Source organism: Coregonus clupeaformis, chromosome 5 (assembly GCF_020615455.1).
Source record: "Coregonus clupeaformis isolate EN_2021a chromosome 5, ASM2061545v1, whole genome shotgun sequence".
Lineage (NCBI taxonomy): Eukaryota > Metazoa > Chordata > Actinopteri > Salmoniformes > Salmonidae > Coregonus > Coregonus clupeaformis.
The window spans coordinates 35,403,726-35,430,645 of record NC_059196.1 but is presented as its reverse complement, the minus strand read 5'-3'; the positions used below and the strand labels follow the sequence as shown (position 1 = coordinate 35,430,645).

The 26,920-nt window shown below is 46.5% G+C and overlaps 1 protein-coding gene across 2 annotated transcripts; it reads right to left on the bottom strand.

The window, feature by feature from the left end:
* Nucleotides 1-578: 578 nt before the first annotated feature.
* Nucleotides 579-25,497, bottom strand: vwa7 (von Willebrand factor A domain containing 7). Of its 2 annotated transcripts, none has more exons than XM_041876900.1 (17): nt 25,160-25,497; nt 22,554-22,840; nt 10,344-10,577; nt 10,063-10,159; nt 9,851-9,985; nt 9,427-9,622; nt 8,932-9,101; nt 6,815-6,927; nt 6,500-6,616; nt 6,204-6,404; nt 5,765-5,897; nt 5,510-5,662; nt 5,258-5,350; nt 4,843-5,123; nt 3,736-3,872; nt 3,350-3,509; nt 579-1,379 (listed from the first exon to the last, which is right to left on the bottom strand). In XM_041876900.1, exons 1-17 carry the CDS (start codon nt 25,167-25,169, stop codon nt 792-794), a joined length of 3,105 nt encoding a protein of 1,034 aa, XP_041732834.1. In that variant the 5' UTR covers nt 25,170-25,497; the 3' UTR covers nt 579-791. The 2 variants fall into 2 exon arrangements, with proteins under 2 accessions (XP_041732834.1, XP_041732835.1); XM_041876901.1 differs by having other exon boundaries at nt 22,554-22,805.
* Nucleotides 25,498-26,920: the final 1,423 nt, after the last annotated feature.

Below are 26,920 nucleotides of genomic sequence, written 5' to 3'. Positions count from 1 at the left end.
CCTTGCATGGATGTAAACAGCAACTAGAATGGAAATGTTCATCAGTTTGTCTGAACTGTAGAACTGTACTGTACTGAATTAAACCGAGCTCTATATACCCAATCATCCAGGAACAAGCAAAAATATTGTTTCCATATTAATGATAATAAGGATGGGCCTCCCGAGTGACGCAGCGGTCCCAGGCTGTGTCGCAGCCGGGCCACGACCGGGAGACCCATGAGGCGGTGCACAATTGGCCCAACGTCGTCTGGGTTTGGCCAGCCGGGATGTCCTTGTCCGATTGCGCTCTAGCGACTCCTTGTGGTGGGCCGAGCGCATGCGCACTGACTTCGGTCGCCAGTTGTACAATGTCTCCTACGACACATTGGTGCGGCTGGCTTCCGGGTTAAGCGAGTGTCAAGAAGCAATGCGGCTTGGCAGGGTCGTGTTTCGGAGGACGCATTGGCTCTCAACCTTCGCCTCTCTCGAGACCGTACGGAAGTTGCAGCGATGGGACAAGACTGTAACTACCAATTGGGGAAAAAATAAATAAAAACAAATACAAATCTACAAAAAACGAATGATAAAAAGGACAAAAGTTTGTATGACACAATGTCAATAAAATACTATTTCAAAACCACAACTTAATTCATCATTGTCCGCTTTCCAGTGTAGGGTGTCCAGTTACAGTATATTTTCAAGTGAGGAACTGAAGTCTAAAGTGTGCTTCTAGTGGCCCATAAAAACAGGAGCCTTTTGGTTACAGAACATCTTTAAGCTTATTTGACATGGATAAATTATCCCACATCAACCTACAGTAGAACAGTCCAAATCAAACTCAACAATGAAAACAACAGGAAGCAACTTTGCAGCGGCATCTCTCCAGCCCTGTTTGACACTCCACTCCTCTCCCGCATACCCCTCTGCTGGCTGGAGGTCAGATGGCAGCGCCTCACATTGCCGGCCCCGTCCCACACCAGGAGCTCCGCCTGGGGGGAGCAGCAGGGGGAAGTGTACCTCACCCACAGAGGCTGGGGCATTCCACCTGTCCACTGGGCCACGTTCAGAGGAGGGTTACCTTGTACCAGCCTGGGTCCCAGTTCAGCATAGCCATTCTCACCCTGTGCTGGGCTTGTCTGCTCCCTGACTCTCTGGCTCTGGTAGTTGTGGTTGGGGGTGGGCTGGTTCTCCTCCAGGCTGTCCCCTGTGGGGTCTGTGGGGCCGTGGAGCAGGGTGAGAATGCCCTGACCCTGGGAGAGCTGGAGGGAATCCAGGCCAGAGCACCCCCTGTCTGTCACAGCCAGAGAGACAGTCCATCTGGCTCCTGTGCACTGAGTTGGGCCTGGGCAGGTGTGCTCTACTCGCATGGTGGAACATGACGGGGGAGACATGTCAGGATCCTGGGGGAGAAAGGGACAGGATGTGATATGAGTGATACTACACAGGAAATGATGACATAAAGAGGGGTGGACAAGATGATTAGTATGTGTATATTAAATAGACATTTCCTATGTATTTGAATGCTTGATTCCAGTGAGATTCAGAAAATTGTTTATACATTTCCAAAGCTGAGATTCAAAGGCCTTGTTTCTACAGTATGTACACTACCAGTCAAAAGTTTGGACACACCTACTCATTCAAGGGGTTTTCTTTATTTGTACAATTTTTTACATTGTAGAATAATAGTGAAGACATCAAAACTATGAAATAACACATATGGAATCATGTAGTAACCAAAAAAGTGTTAAACAAATAAAAATATATTTGAGATTTCAGATTCTTCAAATAGCCACCCTTTGCCTCGATGACAGCTTTGCACACTCTTGGCATTCTCTCAACCAGCTTAATGAGGTAGTCACCTGGAATGCATTTCAATTAACAGGTGTGCGTTCTTAAAAGTTAATTTGTTATATTTCTTTCCTTCTTAATGCGTTTGAGACAATCAGTTGTGTTGTGACAAGGTAGGGGAGGGTATACAAAATATAGCCCTATTTGGTAAAAGACCAAGTCCATAGTATGGCAAGAACAGCTCAAATAAGCAAAGAGAAATTACAGTCCATCATTACTTTAAGACATGAAGGTAAGTCAATACGGAACATTTCAAGAACTTCGCAGGTTTCTTCAAGTGCAGTCGCAAAAGCCATCAAGCGCTATGATGAAACTGCCTCTCATGAGGACCGCAACAGGAATGGAAGACCCAGAGTTACCTCTGCTAAAGAGGATAAGTTCAATAGAGTTACCAGCCTCAGAAATTGCAGCCCAAATAAATGCTTTGCAGAGTTCAAGTAACAGACACATCTCAACATCAACTGTTCAGAGGGGTCTGGGTGAATCAGGCCTTCATGGTCGAATTCCTGCAAAGAAACCACTACTAAAGGACACCAATAAGAAGAAGAGACGTGCTTGGGCTGGAGTCCAAATTTGAGATTTTTGGTTCCAACCGCCGTGTCTTTGTGAGACGCGGTGTGGGTGAACGGATAATCTCTGCATGTGTAGTTCCCACCGTAAAGCATGGAGGAGGAGGTGTTATGGTGTGGGGGTGCTTTACTGGTGACACTGTCTGTGATTTATTTAGCATTCAAGGCATACTTAACCAGCATGGCTACCACAGCATTTTGCAGTGATACGCCATCCCATCTGGTTTGGGCTTAGTGGGACTCTCATTTGTTTTTCAACAGGACAATGACCCAACACACCTCAAGGCTGTGTAAGGGCTATTTTACCAAGAAGGAGAGTGATGGAGTGCTGCATCAGATGACCTGGCCTCCACAATCCCCCGACCTCAACCCAATTGAGATGGTTTGGGATGAGTCGGACAGCAGAGTGAAGGAAATGCAGCCAACAAATGCTCAGCATATGTGGGAACTCCTTCAAGACTGTTGGAAAATCATTCCAGGTGAAGCTGGTTGAGAGAATGCCAAGAGTGTGCAAAACTGTCATCAAGGCAATGGGTGGCTATTTAAAGAATCTCAAATATAAAATATATTTTGATTTGTTTAACACTTTTTTGGTTACTATATTTACATTTTAGTCATTTAGCAGATGCTCTTATCCAGAGCGACTTACAGTTAGTGAGTGCATACATAAAAAAAATCATTAAAAAATCATACTGGCCCCCCGTGGGAATCGAACCCACAACCCTGGCATTGCAAGCGCCATGCTCTATCAACTGAGCTACACGGGGCCCGAGCTACATGATTCCATATGTGTTATTTCATAGTTTTGATGTCTTCACTATTATTCTACAATGTAGAAAATAGTCAAAATAAAGAAAAACCCTTGAATGAGTAGGTGTGTCCAAACTTTTGACTGGTACTGTATATATTGTACTCATAGTAGAATCTCAGTAGTCTCAGTGTATGGGTCTCACCGGAGGAACCACAGTCAGGTGCACCACTACGTAGTTGGAGTCCAGGGAGTCCAGCCCTCGCACTGTCAGGGTCAGAGTGACAGCCCTTCCTGCCTCTGCCCCCTCTGGAGTTTGGAGCTCCACCTCCCCCCTCACTGACCCTCTCTCCCCCACAGAGAGGCTGAGAGAATATAATTTTAGAATGAGAAAAAAGGTAGGGTAGGGAACAGTGGTGTCTATCAGCTACATATCTTTTTTAATTAATTGTTGTTTATTTTGCTTAACAAGAGCTTTGCGATTCTGTCTGTAATGCAAAGCATTATAAAAGTGTAATAAATTATTAATTATTATAATAATTAGCCACTTTGTGACAGTTTGACGTTGTTGGTCCATTTTGCCCTGCCTACCTGTGTGGTCCTCTCTGAGAGAGATATCCCCTGTCATCGTCAGCGGTCAGGGTGAGGTTTCGGGCAGGGGCGTGGTTCTGAACATCAAAACGTACTGTTGTACTGTGGCCAGGAACCAGACGTGGGATAGACAGGACCTGAGGGAGGGAGGGAGGGAGGGAGGGAGGGAGGGAGGGAGGGAGGGAGGGAGGGAGGGAGGGAGGGAGGGAGGGAGGGAGAGAGAGATAGAGAGAGAGAGGGGGAGAGAGACAGAGGGTACATAATGTCTTACTCTTTCTTCTATTCTGTTCATGGCTGTGTTGTGCTAGACTGTCTTGTTATTCTGTCCATGGCTGTGTTGTGCTAGACTGTCTTGTTATTCTGTCCATGGCTGTGTTGTGCTAGACTGTCTTGTTATTCTGTCCATGGCTGTGTTGTGCTAGACTGTCTTGTTATTCTGTCCATGGCTGTGTTGTGCTAGACTGTCTTGTTATTCTGTCCATGGCTGTGTTGTGCTAGACTGTCTTGTTATTCTGTCCATGGCTGTGTTGTGCTAGACTGTCTTGTTATTCTGTTCATGGCTGTGTTGTGCTAGACTGTCTTGTTATTCTGTCCATGGCTGTGTTGTGCTAGACTGTCTTGTTATTCTGTCCATGGCTGTGTTGTGCTAGACTGTCTTGTTATTCTGTTCATGGCTGTGTTGTGCTAGACTGTCTTGTTATTCTGTCCATGGCTGTGTTGTGCTAGACTGTCTTGTTATTCTGTCCATGGCTGTGTTGTGCTAGACTGTCTTGTTATTCTGTCCATGGCTGTGTTGTGCTAGACTGTCTTGTTATTCTGTTCATGGCTGTGTTGTGCTAGACTGTCTTGTTATTCTGTTCATGGCTGTGATGTGCTAGACTGTCTTGTTATTCTGTCCATGGCTGTGTTGTGCTAGACTGTCTTGTTATTCTGTTCATGGCTGTGTTGTGCTAGACTGTCTTGTTATTTGTAATGTTCTGCTTGACAACTGATCCTTGTGGTGTGTTCTGTTATACACAGTGCGGCATTGTGCTCGGCTGTATTGCCCATGATGTCCAGATGTTGGGTTGTACGGTGTCAGTTGGCTGTTTGTTGTTGTTGTTGTACCTGTATCTTAATGTCTGTGGGCTGGATCATCTCTGTAGAGACGCGTTCCAGGCGGTTCCCTCCCCTGTCTCTGCCGGATAGACGGACACAGAACGGCACCCTGGGAACAGAGGCCATCCAGCCAACCAGCTCCTCTCCAGAGGACGAAGAGGAAGAGGACGAGTTTAGCCACACTTTCTGTAGGCTCTCCCCATTGGCTCCCAGCAGGGTCACGTGACTGAAAGAGACCTCCTCATTGGGCGATAGACCTGTGACAGCCAGCACTAGAAAGGTTGGGACACCTGGACGGACATGAAACACAGCAAATGGATGAATAGATGTGATCATGATTATTTAGTTTTGAAGCGTATAGGCTAGACAAATGAAAGATAAATACATAGATACTGTATTCTAGCCAAAAACCACACACCCTCACCTGCGATTGGACTCCCTTCCACTCTAGCTAGGCCTGGATGCGTTCCATTGGCCTCCACAGCAAAGTAATACAGGAAGTCCACACTGCTGTCAGCTTGGGAGACAGGTATTGCTCTGTTATCAGTCGGCCTACTAGAGTTTTGCTAATGATTACCCTTCGGGAACAGATACTGTGTGTAGTAAATCGCTCTGGATTAGTCTGCTAAATGACTAAAATGTAAATGTAAATGTAATGCAGTGACAGACGAGGTACCTATGGCATTAAAGGTGATGTGACCATCAGCAAGGGTGTTGAGGTGCCACTGGCCTGGCTCTATAGGAGACAGCAGGCTGATCCTGTACAGACCCTGAAACCGCTCCCACTCTGCCAGAGGACCCTGCTGACTCAACAGAGACTGAGTACGATCTGGGAGGGAGACGATGAGAGACGGAAGATGTCATACAGAAAAGGCTGTCTTCCTGTCCATGTGTATATCTACACGTCAGTGTGTGTAATGTGTAGTCGTACCAGTTGGGCTGCTGAGGACACATTGTCTGAGTTCTCCAGTGAGGTGAAGGGTCACGCTCTTCACTGCACTGTCCACTCTGAAGGAGTGGGATAACGCAGAGTCACTGTCACTCTCTGCATGTAGCAAAGTCACCTGCAGAGGGAGACAGAGAGCAAGGCTTTGGAGCGAGGGCAGTGTTTCCCAAATGACAAAATCCCAGACCTAGGGCAACATGTGGGAGGCAACTCATCTGCCTAGGGAGAAAACCAATGACAGGTCTACTACCTGAAAAGAAAAAGTTGAAAAGTACCATTCTAAGTCATTATTTTATTTAGCATTGGATCATATAGTAACAAAACCTATTCATTTCAGACAAATAGTGGGTCAGTATGGGCAGCTGCACCTATGTAGATAATGAATGCACTCTACCATAGTGAGCATGTTGCCTTGTTGCAGTACCTTATCTGCAGCTGTGTTGTCCTCCACTATGGCAGAGACACGGTGGATGTCTGAGTTGGTGGTGAAGACAGTCAGTCCCCCAGACACAGAGGACAGGGAGGAGTAGAGGGCGAAACGGTCAGGGGACAGAGTCTCCCTCCTCCTCTTCCTCCCCCTGCCCTTCATCTTGTGACTGGGGTCTTCAGTCAGGAGGAAGGTCACCTGGTGGAGCCAGATGGGATTGGATTATTTATCTGGGATCCTTTGTTACAAGTCTTTGCATATCATTAAATTGATCACACAAAAGAAAGTGTTACCTTGCATTGTTTCTCCAGTGTAAGGGCCCTCACAGTATTGTACAGGTGGGCATCTTTAGGGGAGGCATCAGTGAACACAAATATCTCTGACAGGGGCGGGCTATGAGTGAGGGCCAGCTGCAACACACAGGTACATAAGACTATCAACAAAGAGAGGGTAAAAAACTGCTAAAATGTCCAAATGAAATACTCTGAAAATGATGATTTCGCTGTTGCTCTGTACAATTTACATTCTGTTTACTGTATGTTGTCCGATGCTGTTATTAAAAGGTAATCATTTGATGTCTAATCAGCTGTAGCTACTCTCTGTGTTACCTGTACAGCAGAAAGACACATCTCAGGTTCGTCTCCTCCACCCAGAGCCATCAGGTTCTCCATGTAGCTCATGAACTCCTCCGGGTTCTCTGTCTCATACACCGGCCCCACCCCTAGAGCACAGAGAACACAGGGAAACATACTCACTTCAGCACTGTACACACTGTGTCAGTTACACTGGTAGGTCCGCTATAGAATTATATATACAGTGCGTTCGGAAAGTATTCAGTCCCGTTGACTTTTTCCACATTTTGTTACATTACAGCCTTATTCTAAAATTGATGAAATTATTTTTTCCCCTCATCAATCTACACACAATACCCCATGTGACAAAGCAACAACTGTTTTTTAGATTTTTTTTGCAAATCTATAAAAAATTAAAAACAGAAATGCCTTATTTACATAAGTATTCAGACCCTTTGCTATTAAACTCTAAATTGAGCTCAGGTGCATCCTGTTTCCATCGATCATCCTTGAGATGTTTCTACAACTTCATTGGAGTCCACCTGTGGTAAATTCAATTGATTGGACATGATTTGGAAAGGCACACACCTGTCTACATAAGGTCCCATAGTTGACAGTACGTGTCAGAGCAAAAAACAAGCCATGAGGTCGAAGGAATTGTCCGTAGAGCTCAGAGACAGGATTGTGTCGAGGCACAGATCTGGGGAAGGGTACCAAAACATTTCTGCAGCATTGAAGGTCCCCAAGAACACAGTGGTCTCCATCATTCTTAAATGGAAGAAGTTTGAACCACCAAGGCTCTTCCTAAAGCTTGCCGCCTGGCTAAACTGAGCAATCGGGGTAGAAGGGCCTTGGTCAGGGACGTGACCAAGAACCCGATGGTCACTCTGACAGAGCTCTAGAGTTTCTCTGTGGAGATGGGGGAACCTTCCAGAAGGACAACCATCTCTGCAGCACTCCACCAATCAGGCCTTTATGGTAGCTGCCAGATGGAAGCCACTGCTCAGTAAAAGGCACATGACAGCCCGCTTGGAGTTTGCCAAAAGGCACCTAAAGACTCTCAGACCATGAGAAACAAGATTCTCTGGGCTGATGAAACCAAGATTGAACTCTTGTCACGTCTGGAGGAAACCTGGCACCATCCCTACGGTGAAGCATGGTGGTGGCAGCATGTGGGGATCTTTTTCAGCAGCAGGGACTGGGAGACTAGTCAGGATCGCGGGAAAGATGAATGGAGCAAAGTACAGAGAGATCCTTGATGAAAACCTACTCCAGAGCGCTCAGGACCTCAGACTGGGGCGAAGGTTCACCTTCCAACAGGACAACGACCCTAAGCACACAGCCAAGACAACGCTGGAGTGGCTTCGGGACAAGTCTCTGAATGTCCTTGAGTGGCCCAGCCAGAGCCCGGACTTGAACCCGATCGAACATCTCTGGAGAGACCTGAAAATAGCTGTGCAACGATGCTCCCCATCCAACCTGACAGACCTTGAAAGGATCTGCAGAGAAGAATGGAAGAAACTCCCCAAATACAGGTGTGCCAAGCTTGTAGCGTCATACCCAAGAAGACTTGAGGCTGTAATCACGGCCAAAGGTCCTTCAACAAAGTACTGAGTAAAGGGTCTGAATACTTATGTAAATGTGATATTTCCGTTTTTTTGTTTTTTTATAAATTTGCAAAAATGTCTATAAACCTGTTTTTCCTTTGTCATTATGGGGTATTGTGTGTAGATTGATGAAAAAAACGAAAAAAATGTAATCAATTTATAATAAGGCCGTAACGTAACAAAATGTGGAAAAAGTCAAGGAGTCTGAATACTTTCCGAATGCACTGTATACATATATATATAATTTTTCATGGAATATCGTTTTATGTGGACCCCAGGAAGAGTAGCTTCTGCATGTGCAGTAGCTAATGGAGAACCTAATAAACTAAACTAATAACTTGTATAATGCAGTTATAACATTAACATAATGCCTGTCATATAGGTTTGACATTCTTGTAGACAATTACACGTAAAATGGTACCCCAAAACTGAAGAAAGGAGTTTTGTCTGTAACACACTTTCGGCACAGGTAACATTAAGGGCTCTATGGTTTGGCCCTGACCCTGACCCCTGACCTCCTGGCCCAGTCATGCCCTCGCCCCTCACCTGGGTCGTGGAAGGGCACCAGCAGGAAAGTGCCAGGCTGCTCAGGAGTGTTGGCGCGGGCCTGGATGATGGAGTGGGCACGGAGGCGGGCAGCGGTGATCTCCTCAAACATGCTGCCTGTGGTGTCCATGACAAACACCAGCGCTGGAGGCTGCTTCACACTGAACAGTCTGCCCTCAGGATAGTACAGCCAACAGAAGGAAACAGTCTGCCCTCAGGATAGTACAGCCAACAGAAGGAAACAGTCTGCCCTCAGGATAGTATAGCCAACAGAAGGAAACATCCTGCCCTCAGGATAGTATAGCCAAGAACAGAAAACACAGTGACACGAGTGGTTTCAACACATTATATGATAAGTTCTGTATTTGTACCATGTTCAGTATATCAGCACAAATATATATTGGATTGTCAATAGATGAAATTAAAATGTAATCATATCAAGCTTTATTTAAAAAAGTGTATTTAACATCATAATGAACGCTACATAGACCCCACCTGAGGAAGCTGGTATAGCCCACACTGTCTCGGAGGTCTCTGAGCACAGTAAGGGTTGCCGTGGTAGCGAGGCGGGCAGCCTCCACATGGAGGTAGTGATGGGGGGAGAAGAGGGGGGAGGTGCTGTCCTTATTGATGCCCCCCTTGGCCCCCTGGTGGCGACTGCTGTCCAGTACACCCCCGTGACTACACTTCCCTGAAAAACCCAACATTAGATTATTCGTCAAAGATAAAGTTATTATAAAGTGTGACAGAGATTTTCTCAAATGGATAACACACTCATGTTGAAGCTTGTAGACATTTGAACATAGGCCAACCGTATTTCAAGGTTTTTTGAAAGATTACAAATAACTGAATCAATATATCTGGCTCAGATGTTAGTTCTACAATCTACACAAGAATGAAAATAGCTAGGCTTCCGTACCTTGTGGTTTGGGTGGGTAGGTGCTGAAGTACCCGGTGGTGAGCAGTAGAGGGTACTGCTGACTCTGGGTCAGTCTGGGAAGGAGGTTGTCTCTGCAGGTAGCGCTGTGACACTCCATACAGGTAGGAGTGTCCTCTGTGGAGGACAGGTAGACAAAGAGAACTATGAACACAGATCTCGTTAATATCACCCAAAATGTGATTTAACTGTACCTGTGGCTACAGGGAAGGCTGGCTGCCCAGGCTGCAGCAGGTGGAGGTATATCGAGTGCTGACCCATCTCCACCCAGTTACTATGGCTGTAGAAATCCTGTTCACAGAGACAGACAGTCAGCGTCCTGCAGGTCAGACACTGGGGACCTCTCCTGTCATTCTCATGTAAAAGGCTCAATGCACATTCAAATTGCCGCAATGCAAAAAATTATTGGATGAGTGATTTTACATTTGACATGATGTGCTATCTTACAGAGTACCATGTGTTTGGCCTATAGTACCTGCAGTGAGTGTAGCAGCTGTCCCAGACTGTGTCTTGCCCCCTGGTACTCTTTGGCCTGTGCAGAGAGCAGGGTTTGGGCCCAGAACTGCCGTAGCATCGCCATAGCTTCCTCCACGCGCTCCGAGTCAAAGTGGTAGACTGGGTCGGACCGTGTGGAGCTCAGGAAGTCCATGGCCGCATTGGAACGCACCACCTCCCCCACTGCATGCCAGAAACCCCGACCCAGACCTGCCTATGAGACCGTCAACATCATCATCCTCATCATGATCATCATCATCCAGCAACTTAGTTTATTCATCATCATCATCATTGTCATCGTCATTATGGATTCCACTAATTCCGCTCCAGCCATTACCACAGGGCCTTCCTCCCCAATTAAGGTGCCACCAACCTCCTGTGATATCTGACTAATGACATATTCAAAACAACTGGAAACTCAGACTTCAGTGTGTTCAAACTGGGAACTCTGAAAAAACGAGCTCAGACTGGCAAAATTCGTTTTGAAAGGTCATCCAACTCGGAATCCAAAGTCGGAAAGTAGGGAATTCGGGCCTCTTTCTAGAGCTCCGACTTTCCGACCTTAAGATCACTGACGTCATGAAATGACCTCATTTTTTCCCCCTAACTCCCAGTTATCTTGAACGTACCATAAGATCATCATAACATGGTGTCAGATGTGCTTACACCTCGTCAAATATAAGACAGGAGAGATCATTTCAAAAACATTATTATGTACCTTGACAGAGTTTTGAGTGAGCAAAAGTAGCTAACAGCTAACTGCTCTCACGTCTCTTCATTAGTTAAGCAAAGCCAGAGATATTTTAAAAGAGATGGGAAACTCCATTGAAACCGTATTAACGCCCATTGTGTACGTTGCCCATGCTACCTCAATGGGCCGCGCGGTGCAACCTGGGCGATTCTGGGACAAGGAGCGCTTTCCTTCAAGGAGTGAATGGGAGTCAATTGGGCGCTAGCTCAAAAACACAACATTAGCATGACTTTCATCAACAAGAAGTACAACATTACAAATATTTTCCGAGATGTGAGATAATTAATTTGCTATCTGTAATATTGTATAGTTTTGGAATCGTGACATTAAATACATTCGAGGAAAATAGGCACGTTTCTCGACTCATACCCTGACTTTGAGAAAGGATTGCTTGACGATTAACTTAGTAACCGCTTGACGCAGCATGACAACGTGAACACGATTGGTCGACAGTCTGCTGGGTGGAGCGTTATAGGTTCCTCCTTTCATTTTCAATGTGATTCCTATCTCCTTCTTTCTCATACATCTCTGGAGCAGCCCAAGCGGAGCCGTTGCTATAGATACACAGACTCACAGCCGCCATGAGCAGAGCGTGAGCAGAGTGTATGCAGATCCAGAAAAGACAGAGGAGCAGCTAATAGATTGTCACGGTTTCGGCCGAGGCTGCTCCTCCTCCTTGTTCGGGCAGGCTTCGGCGGTCGTCGTCCCCGGAGTACTAGCTACCACCGTTCGATGTTTCATGTTTGTTTGGTTTTGTCTGTTTGTACACCTGTCCCTTGTTAGTGTTTGATTTGGTTTCCTATTTAGTTATCGTGTGTTGGGTCAGGTGTTATGTGTGATTGGTTATTGTCTAGCTGTTGCTCTCGTTATTACTCTCGTGTTTTGTTGTTTTCGAGAGTCCGCACTGTGTGCGCTATTGTCCTTTACGCACGTTGTTGTTTGTGCGTAATTTGTATTTTGCCTCCCGGTTGGGTTGGCTGTTCGCCTGTTTGGTGCTGCCTTTATTTTACTAAAGTCTGTTCACGAACGCCCGTGTTTCCCTGCGCTTGATTTCCACACCGCATCTACACTCAGCTACTGACAGAATCACACATCCACCCATGGAATCAGCAGGAGCAACCGCGCCAACGGACATCATGGAGGACCGTCTGCGTGGGCAGGAGGATAGGATCAACCAGATCGGTCACGCCCTGGATCGGGTGATGAACACTCTCCACCGATGGGAAAGCAGCGGGGTACCCACGCCCCCACCTACCGGACCATCCCCATCGGTCAGTCCTCCTGTCCCCCTTCCGGAACCCAGCGGGATTCGGCTCTCGCTCCCGAGGGCGTACGACGGCTCTGCTGCCGGGTGTCAAGGGTTCCTGCTGCAAGTGGAGCTCTACCTCGCCACCGTACACCCGGCGCCCTCGGGACACGAGAAGCGTCTCCGCCCTCATCTCCTGTCTCACCGGCAAGGCGTTGGAGTGGGCCAACGCCGAATGGAGGAGAATAGATGCCGCTACTATTACCTACGCGGAGTTCTCCCGCCGCTTCCGTGCCGTGTTTGACCATCCACCAGAAGGGAAGGTGGCGGGGAGCGTCTATTCTACCTCCGACAGGGGATGAGGAGCGCACAGGATTTTGCTTTGGAGTTCCGGACTCTAGCGGCAGATGCAGGGTGGAATGAGCGGGCCCTCATAGACCACTTCCGCTGCAGCCTCCGGGAGGACGTCCAGAGAGAGTTGGCGTGCAGGGATACCACGTTGTCGTTTGACCAACTGGTCGACATGGCCATTCGGCTGGACACCCTGCTCGCCACCCGTGGACGTCCCGGGTGGGGGTTGCCCATTCCACCTTCCGGCACCTCCGAGCCGAGCCCTATGGAGCTCGGAGGTGCTGGCGCTAGAGAACGGAGGAGTAGGAACCCGAGGGGGGCCGTTCCCTGCACCAACTGTGGCCGTGGAGGGCACACCGCGGCTAGGTGTTGGGGAAGGTCCCCGGTGGAGGTGAAGGCAGGCCACGCATTGGGGAGTCCTCCCAGGTGAGTAGGCGCCCTACTTACCCAGAGCTTTCTGTCGTTCACATAACCTTGCCTGTTTGTTTTCCACAGGTTGCACCTCGTTCCCAGCATAAGGCGCTAGTAGATTCAGGCGCAGCTGGGAATTTTGTAGATCGCCAGTTCTGTGTAGAGTTAGGGATTCCTCTCCTTCCCGTTGATAAGCCTTTCCCTGTACATGCCCTAGATAGCCGTCCGTTAGGATCTGGGTTAATTAGGGAGGTCACAGCGCCCCTTAGGATGAAGACGCAGGGGGGTCATGAGGAGACGATTCAGCTCTGTCTGATTGACTCTCCTGCGTATCCGGTGGTGCTGGGACTTCCCTGGTTGATTACCCATGATCCTACTATTTCGTGGCGAGAGAAAGCTCTTAAAGGGTGGTCTGTTCAGTGTGAGGGGCTATGTCTGGGTGTTTCCATAGGGGCGACCTCGGTGGAGAGTCCAAATCAAATGCCCGCACTGCATATTCCCCGAGTATGAGGATTTGACACTGGTGTTTAGTAAGACAAGGGTGGCGCAGCTGCCGCCTCATAGACAGGGGGGATTGTGCGATAGATCTCCAGTTAGGAGCAGCACTCCCAGCGAGCCATGTGTATCCCTTGTCTCAAGAGGAGAGGAAGGCGATGGAAACTTACATCGCTGAGTCTCTGAGACAGGGATACATACGGGCCTCCACTTCACCCGCTTCCTCAAGCTTCTTTTTGTGAAGAAAAAAGATGGAGGTTTGCGCCCGTGTATTGATTACCGCGGTCTCAATCAGATTACGGTGAAGTACAGTTATCCACTTCCTCTGATTACGACTATGACGGAGTCATTACACGGTGCTCAGTTCTTCACAAAATTGGATCTCAGGAGCGCATATAACTTGGTGCGCATTAGAGAGGGCGATGAATGGAAGACAGCATTTAGCACGACCTCCGGTCATTATGAGTATCTCGTCATGCCATATGGGTTAATGAATGCTCCCTCAGTCTTCCAATCCTTTGTAGATGAGATTTTCCGGGACATGCAGGGGCAGGGAGTAGTCGTGTACATAGACGATATTCTGGTGTACAGTTCTACCCGAGCTGAGCATGTAGCCCTGGTGCGCCGAGTGTTGAGGAGACTGTTGGAGCATGACCTATATGTCAAGGCAGAGAAATGTCTGTTCTTTCAGAAGTCGGTCTCCTTTTTGGGTTATCAGTTGTCTGCGTCAGGGGTGAAGATGGAGGTTGACCGGGTGTCAGCTGTGCGTAATTGGCAAACCCCAACCACTGTGAAAGAGGTGCAACAGTTCTTGGGTTTTGCGAATTATTACCGGAGGTTTATCCGGGGGTTTTGGACAGGTGGCAGCTCCCATAACGTCTCTGTTGAAGGGGGGTCCGGTGCGCTTGCGGTGGTCAGCTGAGGCGGACAGGGCTTTGGGAGACTGAAGGACCTGTTTACCTCGGCGCCGGTGTTGGCGCATCCGGATCCCGCTTTACCATTCCAGGTAGAGGTAGACGCGTCCGAGGCCGGTATTGGGGCCGTCCTCTCACAACGGTCTGGCACACCACCTAAGCTCCGCCCCTGTGCTTTTTATTCTAAGAAGCTCAGTCCGGCGGAGCGGAATTATGATGTAGGGGACAGGGAGCTGTTAGCCGTGGTACAGGCCCTAAAGGTGTGGAGGCATTGGCTTGAGGGGGCTCAACACCCTTTCCTCATTTTGACGGACCACCGTAACCTGGAGTACATCCGGGCAGCTAGGAGACTGAATCCTCGCCAGGCCCGCTGGACTATGTTTCTAGCCTGGTTTGTGTTTAAAATCACTTACATCCCTGGGTCCCAGAACGGGAAGGCAGATGCCCTGTCTCGGCGGTATGACACGGAGGAGAGGTCCGTTGAGCCCACTCCCATACTACCAAAGTCTTGTCTGGTGGCACCGGTGGTATGGGAGGTCGATGCAGAGATTGAGCGGGCGTTACGCACCGACCCAAGTCCTCCACAGTGTCCAGTGGGTCGGAAGTACGTTCCGCTCGAGGTACGCGATCGCCTCATTTATTGGGCTCATACGTCCCCCTCCTCTGGACATCCAGGTATCGGCCGGACAGTTCACTGCTTTAGCACTAAGTACTGGTGGCCAACGTTAGCCAGGGATGTGAGGGTTTATGTCTCCTCCTGTTCGGTGTGTGCACAGTGTAAGGCGCCCAGACATTTGCCCAGGGGTAAGCTACAACCCCTGCCCGTTCTACAACGACCCTGGTCCCACCTCTCGGTGGACTTTGTTACAGACCTTCCCCCCTCACAGGGGAATACTACCATCCTGGTCGTTGTGGATTGGTTCTCGAAGGCCTGTCGTCTCCTTCCCATGCCGGGTCTCCCTACTGCCCTACAGACCGCTGAGGCTCTGTTTACCCATGTCTTCCGGCATTACGGGGTACCCGAGGATATAGTGTCTGATCGAGGCCCCCAGTTCACCTCCAGAGTGTGGAGAGCCTTTATGGAACGGTTGGGGGTTTCGGTGAGCCTTACCTCGGGTTACCACCCGGAGAGTAATGGGCAGGTTGAACGTGTCAACCAGGATGTGGGTAGGTTTCTGAGGGCTTATTGCCAGGGCCGGCCGGAGGAGTGGGCGAGATACGTTCCGTGGGCCGAGATGGCACAGAACTCTCTCCGCCACTCCTCCACCCAACTAACCCCTTTCCAGTGTGTGTTAGGGTACCAGCCGGTTCTGGCACCTTGGCACGAGAGCCAGATCGAGGCCCCTGCGGTGGATGAGTGGGTGCGGCGCTCGGAGGAGACATGGAACGCTGCCCACGTTCATCTGCAGCGGGCCATCCGTCGGCATAAGACGAGCGCCGATCTCCACCGCAGTGAGGGGCCTGTATACGCACCTGGAGATTGAGTCTGGCTCTCGACCAGAAACATGCCCCTCCGCCTGCCCTGCCGGAAGCTGGGTCGGCGGTTTGTGGGGCCATTCAAAGTCCTGAGGAGGTTGAACGAGGTGTGTTACAGGTTAGAACTGCCTATTGATTACAGAAATATTAACCCCTCGTTCCATGTGTCTCTCCTCAGGCCGGTGGTGGCTGGTCCACTCCAGGACTATGAGATAGAGGAGACTCCTCCGCCCCCGTTGGACATCGAGGGGGCTCCGGCGTACACTGTGAGGTCCATCCTTGATTCGAGACGCCGGATGGGGGGTCTCCAATATCTCGTGGAGTGGGAGGGGTACGGCCCAGAGGAGCGGTGCTGGGTGCCGAGGAGGGACATATTAGACCTGTCCCTGCTGACCGAGTTCCATCGGGGTCATCCTACGCGCCCTGCTCCGCGTCGTCCTGGTCGTCCCCGAGGCCGGGATCGGCGCACGGCTGGAGCCGCGCGTCAAGGGGGGGGTACTGTCACGGTTTCGGCCGAGGCTGCTCCTCCTCCTTGTTCGGGCAGGCTTCGGCGGTCATCGTCCCCGGAGTACTAGCTACCACCGTTCGATGTTTCATGTTTGTTTGGTTTTGTCTGTTTGTACACCTGTCCCTTGTTAGTGTTTGATTTGGTTTCCTATTTAGTTATCGTGTGTTGGGTCAGGTGTTATGTGTGATTGGTTATTGTCTAGCTGTTGCTCTCGTTATTACTCTCGTGTTTTGTTGTTTTCGAGAGTCCGCACTGTGTGCGCTATTGTCCTTTTACGCACGTTGTTGTTTGTGCGTAATTTCTATTTTGCCTCCCGGTTGGGTTGGCTGTTCGCCTGTTTGGTGCTGCCTTTATTTTACTAAAGTCTGTTCACGAACGCCCGTGTTTCCTGCGCTTGATTTCCACACCGCATCTACACTCAGCTACTGACATAGATTTACTAATGGAGGAAGTTATTTCTGATTTCGGCCGGGCCTTAAATTTGGCACAAACAATCGGACCTGGGTAGGGCAGGGCCTGAATTTCGCCTGCATTGGTAGGGCTCAGGCTTAAAAATTCATGCCCATGCAGAGCCCCATTAATCTAATTAAAAAATCCCTATCAAAATGTGTCTGTTTAAACTAGATATGTCTGTTTTTTTGCATGGGCTGCATCTCAATCCACCACATCCACGGATGTCAGCCATCTGCATATGTGGTGAAAGGTGGCAGAGCTACAGTGGCGTTTGTCAGACCATGAGACATCTCGAAAATCGGTCGGTATGTATGGAAAGTAGTCTAGTGCCTAAATAAAAGAGGGTTAAATATGTGTTAAAGAAAACTAGAAATAATTTCCTGATCTCTCTTATATATCTCAGATACAGGACAGAGTACAGACACTTTAAAACAAACTCTCCCCAAGAACTGCAATGTGTGTCAAGAATGGTCCACCACCCAAAGGACATCCAGCCAACTTGGCAAAACTGTGGGAAGCATTGGAGTCAACATGGGTCAGCATCCCTGTGGAACGCTTTCGACACCTTGTAGAGTCCATGCCCGATGAATTGAGGCTGTTCTGAGGGCAAAAGTAATTTGTACACTCAGTGTATATCCATTGTTTAGCTGGAATGGAATGTTCATATCCTGTATGTTTGAGATATGTGATATGTGGTTGGCTTACCTACTGTATCTTAAGATGAATGTGCTTCCTGTAAGAAGAGCATCTGCTAAATGACAAAAATGTCAAATGTAAAAGTTTTACATACAGATCTCATATTACTGTATTGAATAATTTATTTTAAACATGTTTTAAATATTGATGTCACAAATGTATAATTTGTACAGTTCTTTATTAAAAAATGTAGTTATTTGTTACATTTGACTGTGTAAAACCTAGTAGTACTACTTATTACTCTGAGAGTGAGGTGGATATATAGCATTTTGCAAAAAAACATGATCATTTGTCTCTCTGTAATTAAACCATCAAATTATAGATTTTAAACAAATACATGTCTGTCATAGATCCCCACAGTGGAGGTGTCATAATACCGATAAAACTTAGCTGTCAAACAGGGAAATGTTCCAATCGTTTTTCCACCATTCATTTTCACCATAGGCAATTTTAGAAACACTTAAAATAAGGGCTGTGTTTCATGTAGGCGTACCATGGTGCAATGCTTTGATAGCCATGTAAGTCTCTCTCGGACAAGGTGACTTTTATCAATATATTCGTCTCTATTTACTCTCAGATTCGAAAATGCTAATTAGCATCAAAGTAGACATCATGCAAGACTACAAATCCCTGCAAGCTCCTGCACGCCATCTCTAGCTGGTACCTTTGCTAGCAGGTATTGTGTCAATTTAAAACTTGCACAAGACAGTTAATAGAATTGTCAATTTAAAAGAAATGTTGCCAATGTATTAATTGCTACATTTAGCTAATATTAGATAGATAAAATCCAGAGATTCTTACCTTTGCCAGATCATCATGGCGTTTGTAGTACTTTATGATACCCACATTAGCAGCTAATTAGCGTTTCATTTTTGGGGAATAAATACAGGCGAATATATTGATAAAAGTCACCTTGTCTTAGAGAGATTTACACGGTTATCAAAACGTCACGCCAGGGTAAACCTACATGAAACACAGCCCTTATTTTAAGTGTTTCTAAAATTCACTATGGGAAAAATGAATGGTGGATAAATGATTGGAACCATTTCCCTGGTTTTATGGGTATTATGACTCATACTGTGGTACGCTATTGAACAACCCCATGCCATGATTAGATAGTGAAAAACACACCAATTTCTTTCATAATTTCTTTAAACAATAAAAGCAAATTTACCAACATTTCTGAAAATGGATATATAGCGTTTTGGAATTAAACTCTTCAGCTCATTCTTTGCATATGTAACCCTAATGCTCAAAATCATCTTCTCCTAATGAACCATACGTCAGATTCACTCCAGATTTTGTACATAAAGGAATATAGTTACTACAGTGGGGAGAACAAGTATTTGATACACTGCCGGTTTTGCAGGTTTTCATACTTACGAAGTATGTAGAGGTCTGTAATTTTTATCATAGGTACACTTCAACTGTGAGAGACGGAATCTAAAACAAAAATCCAGAAAACCACATTGTATGATTTTTAAGTAATTAATTTGCATTTTATTGCATGACATAAGTTTTTGATACATCAGAAAAGCAGAGCTTAATATTTGGTACAGAAACCTTTGTTTGCAATTACAGAGATCATACGTTTCCTGTAGGTCTTGACCAGGTTTGCACACACTGCAGCAGGGATTTTGGCCCACTCCTCCATACAGACCTTCTCCAGATCCTTCAGGTTTCGGGGCTGTCGCTGGGCAATACAGACTTTCAGCTCCCTCCAAAGATTTTCTATTGGGTTCAGGTCTGGAGACTGGCTAGGCCACTCCAGGACCTTGAGATGCTTCTTACGGAGCCACTCCTTAGTTGCCCTGGCTGTGTGTTTCGGGTCGTTGTCATGCTGGAAGACCCAGCCACGACCCATCTTCAATGCTCTTACTGAGGGAAGGAGGTTGTTGGCCAAGATCTCGCGATACATGGCCCCATCCATCCTCCCCTCAATACGGTGCAGTCGTCCTGTCCCCTTTGCAGAAAAGCATCCCCAAAGAATGATGTTTCCACCTCCATGCTTCACGGTTGGGATGGTGTTTTTGGGGTTGTACTCATCCTTCTTCTTCCTCCAAACACGGCGAGTGGAATTTAGACCAAAAAGCTATATTTTTGTCTCATCAGACCACATGACCTTCTCCCATTCCTCCTCTGGATCATCCAGATGGTCATTGGCAAACTTCAGACGGGCCTGGATATGCGCTGGCTTGAGTAGGGGGACCTAGCGTGCGCTGCAGGATTTTAATCCATGACGGCGTAGTGTGTTACTCATGGTTTTCTTTGAGACTGTGGTCCCAGCTCTCTTCAGGTCAGCAGGTCCTGCCGTGTAGTTCTGGGCTGATCCCTCACCTTCCTCATGATCATTGATGCCCCACGAGGTGAGATCTTGCATGGAGGGTGATTGACCGTCATCTTGAACTTCTTCAATTTTCGAATAATTGCGCCAACAGTTGTTGCCTTCTCACCAAGCTTCTTGCCTATTGTCCTGTAGCCCATCCCAGCCTTGTGCAGGTCTACAATTTTATCCCTGATGTCCTTACACAGCTCTCTGGTCTTGGCCATTGTGGAGAGGTTGGAGTCTGTTTGATTGAGTGTGTCGACAGGTGTCTTTTATACAGGTAACGAGTTCAAACAGGTGCAGTTAATACAGGTAATGAGTGGAGAACAGGAGGGCTTCTTAAAGAAAAACTAACAGGTCTGTGAGAGCCGGAATTCTTACTGGTTGATAGGTGATCAAATACTTATGTCATGCAATAAAATGCAAATTCATTACTTAAAAATCAAACAATGTGATTTTCTGGATTTTTGTTTTAGATTCCGTCTCTCACAGTTGAAGTGTACCTATGATAAAAATGACAGACCTCTACATGCTTTGTAAGTAGGAAAACCTGCAAAATCGGCAGTGTATCAAATACTTTTTGGTGGCTGACTAAAAAAAGTATTTAGTCAGCCACCAATTGTGCAAGTTCTCCCACTTAAAAAGATGAGAGAGGCCTGTAATTTGCATCATAGGTACATGTCAACTATGACAGACAAATTGAGAAAAGAAAATCCAGAAAATCACATTGTAGGATTTTTTATGAATTTATTTGCAAATTATGGTGGAAAATAAGTATTTGGTCAATAACAAAAGTTTCTCAATACTTTGTTATATACCGTTTGTTGACAATGTCACAGGTCAAACGTTTTCTGTAAGTCTTCACAAGGTTTTCACACACTGTTGCTGGTATTTTGGCCCATTCCTCCATGCAGATCTCCTCTAGAGCAGTGATGTTTTGGGGCTGTCGCTGGGCAACACAGACTTTCAACTCCCTCCAAAGATTTTCTATGGGGTTGAGATCTGGAGACTGGCTAGGCCACTCCAGGAACTTGAAATGCTTCTTACGAAGCCACTCCTTCGTTGCCCGGGCGGTGTGTTTGGGATCATTGTCATGCTGAAAGACCCAGCCACGTTTCATCTTCAATGCCCTTGCTGATAGAAGGAGGTTTTCACTCAAAATCTCACGATACATGGCCCCATTCATTCTTTCCTTTACACGGATCAGTCGTCCTGGTCCCTTTGCAGAAAAACAGCCACAAAGCATGATGTTTCCACCCCCATGCTTCACAGTAGGTATGGTGTTCTTTGGATGCAACTCAGCATTCTTTGTCCTCCAAACACGACGAGTTGAGTTTTTACCAAAAAGTTATATTTTGGTTTCATCTGACCATATGACATTCACCCAATCCTCTTCTGGATCATCCAAATGCACTCTAGCAAACTTCAGACGGGCCTAGACATGTACTGGCTTAAGCAGGGGGACACGTCTCGCACTGCAGGATTTGAGTCCCTGGCGGCGTAGTGTGTTACTGATGGTAGGCTTTGTTACTTTGGTCCCAGCTCTCTGCAGGTCATTCACTAGGTCCCCCCGTGTGGTTCTGGGATTTTTGCTCACCGTTCTTGTGATCATTTTGACCCCACGGGGTGAGATCTTGCGTGGAGCCCCAGATCGAGGGAGATTATCAGTGGTCTTGTATGTCTTCCATTTCCTAATAATTGCTCCCACAGTTGATTTCTTCAAACCAAGCTGCTTACCTATTGCAGATTCAGTCTTCCCAGCCTGGTGCAGGTCTACAATTTTGTTTCTGGTGTCCTTTGACAGCTCTTTGGTCTTGGCCATAGTGGAGTTTGGAGTGTGACTGTTTGAGGTTGTGGACAGGTGTCTTTTATACTGATAACAAGTTCAAACAGGTGCCATTAATACAGGTAACGAGTGGAGGACAGAGGAGCCTCTTAAAGAAGAAGTTACAGGTCTGTGAGAGCCAGAAATCTTGCTTGTTTGTAGGTGAACAAATACTTATTTTCCACCATAATTTGCAAATAAATTCATTAACAATCCTACAATGTGATTTTCTGGATTTTCTTTTCTCAATTTGTCTGTCATAGTTGACGTGTACCTATGATGAAAATTACAGGCCTCTCTCATCTTTTTAAGTGGGAGAACTTGCACAATTGGTGGCTGACTAAATACTTTTCTCCCCCACTGTATGATAGAGTGCTTGCTTTGTTATCCAACTGATGTTGTGTCCTGTTCATTGCTGCTCGCAGCAATATTTTTAATTCTGTTTTGTTTTCAGCAATCATTTTAATAGGTTCTGTATACAGCCAAAACAACATTGCCCAAAAGCAGTGATAACACAATAATGCTGATAGTGATACTGACAGCAGTCATCACCACCACCACCATCATCATCATCACCATCATCATCATAATTATGTTATTTTCATGTTTGTGTCTATAGACAGCCTTCCATGCATCCTCAATTACCTGGAGCTGAGTTAAACGCTTTAAAGATGGAACACACTACTGCAATGTGATTGTGTGTGTGTGTGTGTGTGTTCACACACACCACAGCCTCACCTGCTCCTGTGTGTGTCGGTGCTGGTGTGTGTTGGCCATGCTCAGTGTCTCCAGAGTGACGTTGAGGACACCCTGCTCGGTGATGAACTGGTGTGTGTAGGAGTCCAAGGACAGGGTTAACACACGGGACCAGAAGTTTGGGAGGAAGGCTCTGCAGCCTGGTAGAGCCAGTACCACACACAGCAGAACATACAGCCCTCTCATCCGAACCCCTGACCCACCGTGACCCATACTCTGTGACATCATCACTTCCTGGGGAATAGGGTGTGGAGAAGAAGATATTACACCTGAAACATAACATTATTTCCATTAGACTTTGGTCTTAGGTATGTTGGTACCGGTAGACTTTCAAGGTTTTTGATAATTGTATCTTTACACGAAAGGCAAACCAGTGTGTTACGTGTGTTATATGCCCATGTGTGTTGTGTTAGTTGTGAGAACAGGAGGATGTGTGTCTTGAACCTTGTGGCCACATAAACATTTGTGGGGCGGCAGGTAGCTTAGTGGTTAAGAGCGTTGTGCCAGTAACCGAAAGGTCGCTGGTTCTAATCCCCGAGCCGACTAGGTGAAATATCTGTCGATGTGCCCTTGAGCAAGGCCCTTAACCCTAATTTACGTCTGGTAAATGTGGTGACAGAGATTTTCCTAGTAGAGCAAAATAGGCCATGAACCCTTTTGTATTTAGCCACCATGTTTATGGGGCATTGATCAGTGAAGTCCCCTAAATACCCCACACCAAATGTGTTCCAGAATCTCTGAAGCCTTCTAGCACATTATCTGTTGTGCATACTCACCACAGTGACTATCAATTTCATGTCTCTAACCTCAACCACTTTTGCTGCATGTCCTATCGATTCCGAAAACATGTGTGTCTTGAACCTTGTGGCCACATAAACATTTGTTTGTGGTCACAGAGATTTTCCAAGTAGAGCAAAATAGGCCATGAACCCTTTTGTATTTAGCCACCATGTTTATGGGGCATTGATCAGTGAAATCCCCTAAATACCCCACACCAAATGTGTTCCGGAATCTCTGAAGCCTTCTAGCACATTCTCTGTTGTGCATACTCACCACAGTGACTATCAGTTTCATGTCTCTAACCTCAACCACTTTTGCTGCATGTCCTATCGATTCCGAAAACATGTGTGTCTTGAACCTTGTGGCCACATAAACATTTGTTTGTGGTCACAGAGATTTTCCAAGTAGAGCAAAATAGGCCATGAACCCTTTTGTATTTAGCCACCATGTTTATGGGGCATTGATCAGTGAAATCCCCTAAATACCCCACACCAAATGTGTTCCGGAATCTCTGAAGCCTTCTAGCACATTCTCTGTTGTGCATACTCACCACAGTGACTATCAGTTTCATGTCTCTAACCTCAACCACTTTTGCTGCATGTCCCATCAATTCCGAAAACATATTTTTTTCTATCTCTCTCTCTGCTTATCTAACTAGTGTATGCTGTAGGAATTTGTTAAAATGTTTAGCACAGTGGAGCCTAATTGAACTTTGAAGTATGTGCTCACCAAAAATGACACGGTGAAGAGTCACATTTGTACACTTTACTGAAATAATGATGCTTACCTGACATAACATGTCTTGATGACTAGATTAACTGGATTGTGGGTGGTCCCCATCATTGGGATGTTTTCTTAACTTCTTTTTTTTTTTGTCATTTAGCAGACGCTTTTATCCAGAGCGACTTACAGGAGCAATTAGGGTTAAGTGCCTTGCTCAAGGGCACATCGACAGATTTTTCACCTAGTTGGCTCGGGGATTAGAACCAGCAACCTTTCAGTTACTGGCACAACGCTCTTTACCACTAAGCTACCTGCCTTAAAGGGTGCGTTCATAAATTGCCTCCAGTGTGTCAGAGTGCGCTCTGGGCTATTCGTAAATACAGAGCGTTGTCAGATTGTCCGTTCATAGCATTCAGCGCACACACTGAACACTCTGGCTGAGGAGTAGGGTTGAGCCGAGCGTTCTGACCTCACAACTGCAGTCAAGCGCCCAAGCTAACTGGCTAAAGTTGGCTAGCTTGCTAGCTACTTCCAGACACAAATGAGAGAACACCTCACTCTGACCATTTTACTCACCCTAGCAAAGCTAGTTAGGCTGTTTTCATGTTATCCAGAGCATTAGTAACTTTAACTGTGCTGCTAGCAAGAATTTAATTCAGTTTTTTGCCAACCTTTACTGACACCTGTCATATTCAACGGGTGTTGTGCTTTCGTAAATTCATCAGTTATTCTGTGCTCTGGCACACTCAAAGGAGAGTGCTCTGAAATCGGAGTAGATAGATAAAAATGTATTTACGAACTTACCCAAAGTTAACTAATCATGTCCATGATCATCGCCATAGTAATAAAGTAAACAAAGTTGTACGTACATGTATTATATCATATTGTGTTAGGTAAACAATTTTAGTGCCATGTGCTGACTTGCAACCATGGATTTGGCATTGCATTTCATAAGCAGTTGTTACATATAATTACTATAGTTACTATAATTTCTTAGTGTATATCAGATGAGGAAAGGCTTCATCTTCAACTTGATAATATAACATATTGCTGTACGTATGTATGACACATAGTAATTTTTTCACCTTTGTTCATGACCTGTCTTGGTTCTTGGTCCTGTTCCTTCTACTTCCTGCTTGATAAGTAAGTTGGATATATCTCCTGAGTTCAGAAACTATTGGCGTACGTGTCAGACGTTGTGTGTCAAGTGTCTGTAGAGGAAATCCACATGTGAGTTCCGCTGAGCCTTCAACCACAGTCTGTAACCAGAGAAAAGTTGCTGATGATATCACACCATTATTGAGTCTTCCAGTCCATTGTCCTTGGGCCTTGTCTCAAGATGTCCTCTCTGGAGTGAAAATACATAAATAAGTAATGGATGGGATGGGCGCCGCTGTTGCAGCTTGCATGAGAGTCTGGTTGACACTGAGTCTTTCTGAGGGGCTAAACGGAAGGCTGAAGGCATTCCCCTGTCCCCCCCATTACTGCACGGTGCATTGACTCTCCACAATAAGGCTGCATATATTACCAGCCATAGTGAAGGCCCCCCTCCCCCTTCTCTCAATCCCTCCCAGGAAGAAAAGCGTTGTGGCGGCCTCTCCGATGAAAAACACCCTCTCCACACCCTCTCCCTCCTAGTAGATCCTTTCTTATGACTTTATAAAGAGGTCAGTTGCTAACCAACGAGAGACTCAGCATTGCACTTCAGCTCGTTGGCCTGTTTGTTCTAAGAAGAGATGGGGCACAGAGAGGGTTTGGGCCGGACCCCCAGAGGAAGCAGAGCTGCTCTATAACTTAAACCCGTATATTTCTACAGGAGAAGGGAATTGTGAATGAGACTGAGAAGAGTGTGTGAGCTAGAGAGGGAGTGTCAGAGAAAAGGGGGGAAATTATTTAGTATTGTTTATTTCCATGCATCAATATAAACATGAAAATGAGCGACATGGGAGCAGATGAGTTAGAGAATGAACCAGAGCTTGGGTGAATGACTCAACAGATGATTGACAATGAAACAGTAAGCAACAGTGAGAGTGAATTAATTTGAATCTGAGTCAGGCTTTGAGGTGACATGGAGGAAATATGGTGAGAGAGAGAGATCGTGAAAGTGAATATTGTGAAACCATGCACAGTCCACCCTAGCTGCACCATATCCAGAAAAGTGAGGGGGGGCCTTCTGCTGCTTACCTGAATTGTATAGATAGTATTCCATTCCAGCCATGCTCTCGCTGCGTGTCTCTAGTAACTCAGCCCAGGCAGTTAATCATATGATCCTGTTCAAGCAGCCAGGCGCCAGCTGACAGACTGGATATCCACAGACCAGTGGCGATTTTAGCATGTAAATCTTGGTGGGGCAAGCACATTTTTTGGGGGGGATGCATGCCAGCAAAGTCACTACACAACACAACACAACACTAAACAATACATTAATTGCACTATAACGGTGACAAACGGTGCCCATAAAGCTGTCCCAACAGCAGAGTCCCAACACCTTACCACTGTTACACCTGGCTATCAGCGGAGCCTTGTCTGGCAGTGAAACAGTTCATTCAGCCTCATTTACTGCCTTTTAAAAAAACATAGCTGATATGGCTGACTTGCTTAAACAAATGTGGTTTCCACTGACAATTGAGATGTACAAACTATTGCATAAGTGGACGACAAGCAGATAAGCGGCAATCCGTAATTTCGATTAAGACATTAATGAGCGAGCTAGGACGGACGTAGTCAATATAATTATTTGTTCAGCACTTTTGAAATGTACAGCAACAGAATTCAGAACCTGGGCCGTTCTTACCTTGTTCTCCCTGTACACCAAGTCAGAACCGTAGGATAAATAAAGGGGGCAT